The 5,783-nt window shown below is 32.8% G+C and overlaps 2 protein-coding genes across 2 annotated transcripts; both read right to left on the reverse strand.

Moving 5' to 3' along the window:
• Nucleotides 1-1,369: 1,369 nt before the first annotated feature.
• LOC141676501 (CASP-like protein 1C1) lies at nt 1,370-2,542 on the reverse strand. Its single transcript, XM_074482156.1, has 3 exons — nt 2,315-2,542; nt 1,968-2,070; nt 1,370-1,725 (listed from the first exon to the last, which is right to left on the reverse strand). The coding sequence occupies exons 1-3, from the start codon at nt 2,464-2,466 to the stop codon at nt 1,495-1,497; spliced, it is 486 nt and encodes a 161-aa protein (XP_074338257.1). The 5' UTR covers nt 2,467-2,542; the 3' UTR covers nt 1,370-1,494.
• A 2,126-nt stretch (nt 2,543-4,668) lies between these two features.
• On the reverse strand, nt 4,669-5,544 carry LOC141679738 (uncharacterized). The gene has a single exon (XM_074486154.1). It carries the CDS (start codon nt 5,542-5,544, stop codon nt 4,669-4,671), a length of 876 nt encoding a protein of 291 aa, XP_074342255.1.
• Between the last annotated feature and the right edge of the window lie 239 nt (nt 5,545-5,783).

Consider the following 5,783-nt stretch of genomic DNA (forward strand, 5'->3'; position numbering starts at 1 on the left):
TTTCTCTCTGTTTTTGTGGTCGTATTAATTGTTTATGTTGATTTGTGTTATTGCTTTTCAAAATTGATCACCCTTGAGATTGATATCGTAATTTAGGTGGACTTGGAAGAGAAACCTTAAGTTAATACCCAATCAATATATCTTAGGATTAATATTTACATTAATCACTGATTAAGATAGGAATATATCCTAAACACCCTATATGTATTGTGTCAGGTCAAATTTGTATTTTCTAATTTGTATTTTATTTTTTACTTAAAAATTATTTTTTAAAAGTTTATAAATATGAGTAATTCTGTAAAATCAGCGTGAATCAAAAATTAAATATCATAATATGAGTATAAATTAAAATGGCAGATTTGAATGACAAAGACACGCGAGTGAAGGTAACGTCTCTTGAACTCACGCGAGTGAAGGTAACGTCTCTTGAACTCACGCGAGTGAAGGTAACGTCTCTTGAACATTCGCTTTCTATCCGTCGTTTCCAACAAAATCAAACGGCACTCAAGTGAATCCACGTGTTTCTGCACACTCGTTACTCTACATGATAATATAAAATGATAAGATTAGGAACCACATCACCTTGTAAACAAGTTCACGTCACGGAATCAAAATAAATTTCCTAAAAACACAATTTTTCTGTTATATATATAGTTTAATTTGCTTATAAATTTACCATATGTTAGTTTCATTACTTTTTGTTTGCATTGTATGATATTCTTATTTTATTTATAAATTCTTCTTTTAGAAGAAAATTAATTTGATCATTTATAATTTTATCATACTTATTATAAGTAAGTATAATATGTATGTATAATCCTCGACAAAAAAAAGAAAGTATAATATGTATAAACACATGTTTTTAAATATCTTTATAAAAATAGTAATTTGATAAAATTATATATAAATGAATGGCCCGATTTGTAAGTTAGCTTTTTACCCAAAAAATAGTTTTTTAAATCGAATTAAAGATTTAATCAAATGATGAAATCTCAAATTTTAATATTTGACAAAGCTTTTTGAAATAAATTTTTGATCCAAAAAATTTAATTTTGAAAAGTTAAATTTTTTTTGACCCAAAAGACTAATTTTTTAAAAAAAGGTATGTAAATAAGTTTTTTCAAATACATAATATAAAAAATTAATTAAACCAATATGTATCAAACAATTTTATTGAGAACTGAGGTGCAGATCATATGACACTGGACGTTATTGGGCCTGTTGGCTGCTAGGCTGTACTGGACTGTACATTTATCAAAATATAATTCAAAGCAACTGGAAGAGGGTACATTTTTGGATTATGAACTAAACTGCTATCTAGTGGAGTAATAAACACGTGAGAGAGAGGGTAAATAAAATTTGCATCAATATTATAATTACTATTAGTCTATTACAGATGTGGTGATACAGTTTCAATTCAATACATAAAAACATCATTACTTTAATAATAAATAGCTCATAATTGTCACATGAATAATAATATTTAAGGTCTAACTAGGGTTTGACAGAGAGAAGGTTAATAAGATTGTGAATGGAGAACAAAACAAGAAGAAGGTATAGTATTGGAGCAATGAAACCAGCAATGAGAGCTCCGGTGAGACGGTCACAAAATTTGGGGACTTGGTCGCATATAGGAAGCCAGCCTGCATGAGCATTCCCTTTCTTCCCCACTTGAGCCACCCCTAGTGCTGCAGATATGGCCGATACCAGCATGCTTGTCACAATCTGCAAATTATCATGTCCAACCCTATTTTCATTAAGTCAACTGCGATGCTGCACTAACATTTATACGACCCTTCTAAGGCCTTCACTCTCTAGGTACTTTAGATATTTCAAACCGGTTAACGATATATATTGAAATCTCATTTACATTCCGGCGTCTAATTAGGCAACTCAGGTTCAAAATTTATAGGGGAAAAGTATACATAATAGCTTTGATCAGCTTAGCTCACAGTAGTACAACTTACCAAATCTGAGATAAGAATAAATTTCCACAGCAAATTTTTGGAGGGAATAAACAAAACTATGATGCTATATCCACTTGCAATCGCATTCGCAACCACAAAGTACCTGCAATAAGTTTAAGTTTCACCATGTAATCACTATTTAAACTTAATTCCATTTCTGCAATCAACAAAATTCAAAACAGAGTATTCATGAAAACAACCTCCCATAGTAGTTTGAGCAGAAAATTAGGTGTTAGTTATCCTGCCCTATGTACTTATTTTTTCTCAATTCATGTAATCACAACTTGATTAGTGTAAAATACTTCCAATAATAGTGAAGTTTACTTAAAATGTGATAATTTGCATACCTTAATGTTGGAGCATTTGTGTAAGTGGCTTTGAATGTCAAGTTCAAGACATTTCTAGAGTCATGGGTTGTCATAGTCACAATGGTAGCAGAAATAGTAGCACCCAAGGCTAGGAGCCTTAGCAGAAGAATAGATATCATTCTCTTTGCCATAATTACTGAGAATATTTGACAAATGTGTAGTAATGGAATGTGTATGTTGTGGATTGTGATGAAAATGGCTACAGAACAGCCCTTTCATTATAACTAGTGTACAAAATGGCATAGGTAGCTAGCTAGAGAAATGAAGTGTTATGTGGTAGGAAAGACAGATAAGTGGGGTGGTGAACTAGTCTTCTTTTAAAATCTTGTAGGTGTCATGTTCTTGGTAATCTATAAGTTGTCAACTTTTGTTGTGATGTGTAACTATATATAAAGTACATAAAGTACTAAAAAATCATGTGCCACTATGCCATCCATCAACTCTTAAGACAATTCACACAATCCTTTAAAAACACCAAAACATCATTTAATATTGTATTCAATCAGTCCCATGGTTCCGGGGAAAGGCCTCATACGCTATCTGCACGCGATCATCTATCTCTTGGGTGCTCGTCTATTGTAGTTATTTATCGCCTTGATTACATGCCTTCATAATGTTGCCCTCAAGCTTCACGTCATGATCAAGCATGCCGTAGCCTGCAGAAAAACCTTATCAATTTGGTTTACAAGAATTACATGCAGTGGCGAATCAAGTCAAATAACTTTATTCATTGGCATAATTTTTTTTCACTTACAGACTCAAAATTACGAGTAAATAATACCTCATTTAAATTGAGCTCTACGATCTCCGGTGAATTCGAAATGATCAATTACCACCGCCTCAGAATCAACATCATCAACATATTCTTTTTGAATGTGAAGTATCATATTCGCCTTCCATCCTCAGCCTTGTTTTTATAATTTATAATTTTCATTGCCGAGAGTGCTCGTTCAGTAGGAGCCGTGGAAACACCGGAAGCGTCAAAACTAAACGAATCAATATATCGACCAATTGAAAAAACTTGTCTAAATCAGTTTCAACTAATTGTCTACATAGTTGTGCAAGAGAAGATCATTCTTGAAAATCTTTATGAGAAATTACTTAACACCTATAATGCTCTAATTGTAATTTTAAATCTCGTACCTTTGATGCATCAAAATTTTCCGGATAAAACTTTTCTGCAAGTACACAAATCTGATCGATATCAAACTTCTTAAATTGATTTTTTAGATCCAATGCAGAACTTAAAACAAGTAGTTATATACTTTACTCCGTGAACCGATCATTTAGCTCGGCTAGTTGAACATCAATAATCATGTTAAATATGCTAAAATGATATTGATGTTCATTTTAACTAAATCATGTTGTTAACAACCATGACCAGTCCCTATTGAGTAAGCTACATCCATTTTAGGCATTTCAAGACCATGATCTTCACCAAATTGATGGATACTTAGAAACAAATTATCTCAACCATGTTCTCTTAATTATTGAAGAAGTGTTTTTGTACTTGAAACTAAATTCATAGCATTAACAATGTGTTGTGATTCTTTGCAAAGCTTGAGAAAGTAAGTCGGTTATACCCATGATTTTTTAGTGAGTAGCAAAAAAAAAAAATCCAAATGCCCTTAATGCCTTAAGAAAACCTTTTGCATCACCTCTTATACTTCCTGTAAGTTCTTTATCGATCATCATACTTTGAAGAAGCTCTAACTTCTTTAAACAAATGAACTAGAGTATTTACAGAAGTAAAGTGAGAGCCACACCGAGTCATATCTGCTCGTTCAAACTACAAGTTTGATTAAGGCCCGTTCCTGTTTCAAGATTTCCATCAGCTAAACTTTCTGAGTATTTTGCTTTTTGAATATGTTTTAACATAATGGTATGTTTTGATGAAGATCCGACAAAATAGACAATTGAGCTTAGCATTTGAAAAAAAAATGCATATTAGGGACATCTTTAGCACAAGCATTCAGAACTAATTGTAGTCGGTGAGCAAAATAGTGAACGCAATATGCACTTGGACATTCTTGTAGGCATAATGTCTTTAATCCATGAAACTGACCTCGCATATTGCTAGCCCCGTCATAACCCTGACCACGGATATTCTGCACTTGAAGTTTGTTTGCGGAAAGAACAAGGCATATATGTTTCTTGAGATTAAGAGATGTAGTGTCTTTAACACTAACAATTTCAAAGTACCTTTCTCGGAAAAATCCTCCTTCATCAACAAATCTGATAATAATTGTCATTTGTTCTTTATGGGATACATGAAGTGACTCATCAACTAGGATACAGAATTTGACATCTCCAATTTCTCCACGAATTTTGTTTCAAATTTTAGTAGCAATAATTTCTAGATACTCCTTCTGAATTGATGGTGCAATGTATATGGCATGTTTAAGAGCATTTTCAAGAACAACTTTCAAAATCTCTTCATTCAGACCTGCATAACTCCTAAATATTTCAATGAAATGTCCTCTACTACTTGAGTTCAGACATTCGTCATGACCTCTAAATGGCCGTCCTTCTTTGCCAAGATACTTTACGGCTATTATTGTCGTCTTTAAACGCAATTTATTTTCCTTTACAATTTTTGGCCGAAGTTTATCAATCACTCTATCAATGTGCTTCGAGGTTCTTGACAAATCAGCCCAATTTTGAACATTCTTCTGATGGAAAGAATTTAATTGTCCAACATATTGTTCACAGATTCCTTTCTTTCTGGCTAACATTTTGCTCCAATTATTACATCCTTTAGTAGTGAATAGGGGCGACTTTGGCGGATTTTTTTCAAAAACAAAGCAAGGAAAACAAAACACCTTATCAGTAGCTACCGAATACTCCAACCATGAAAATAATGAAAACCATCTATACTGAAAACGACGATTATCATGTCCATCAAATGTTGGTGGATAATTTTCCAACTTAGGCTGACAAGGGCCTAATTGTATATACTCCTTTCGAATACGGTCTTGTTGATTCACCGAAAATTTACAAAATGTCTTGCGTAAGCCAGGTGCAGTTCTAACACACTGCTCCTTTGGAATATCAACCAGAATTTCCACTTCAATTGTAGGCAAAGAATTAGGGGTTGAATCAGGCTCATCAGTTTTATTAATATTTGATGCAGGTGCTTGTACATCGCTCTCTTTCTTGTAAAAAGAAAAGAGTGACTTCATCCGTTTCTTGGGTTGTTGATCACACATTCTTAAAATCTATTCAATTGTCAAATGTTTAGCACATAATTTGAACTGAAAATTTAAAATTTTCTTTTGGACATTTTAACAAACACTTAGAATGCGTATATTGTTTCAACATAAACTAAAATAATTAAAGAATTACCTTCCAAATTTCAATGACGAATAAGAGAATGAATGTGAATTCGAATATTAGACCAGATGTCCTGATATCCATATTGTCCAATGCTCAGTACTAGTAGCTCTGT

The sequence above is a fragment of the Apium graveolens genome, chromosome 8 (genome assembly GCF_009905375.1).
Source record: "Apium graveolens cultivar Ventura chromosome 8, ASM990537v1, whole genome shotgun sequence".
Taxonomy (NCBI): domain Eukaryota; kingdom Viridiplantae; phylum Streptophyta; class Magnoliopsida; order Apiales; family Apiaceae; genus Apium; species Apium graveolens.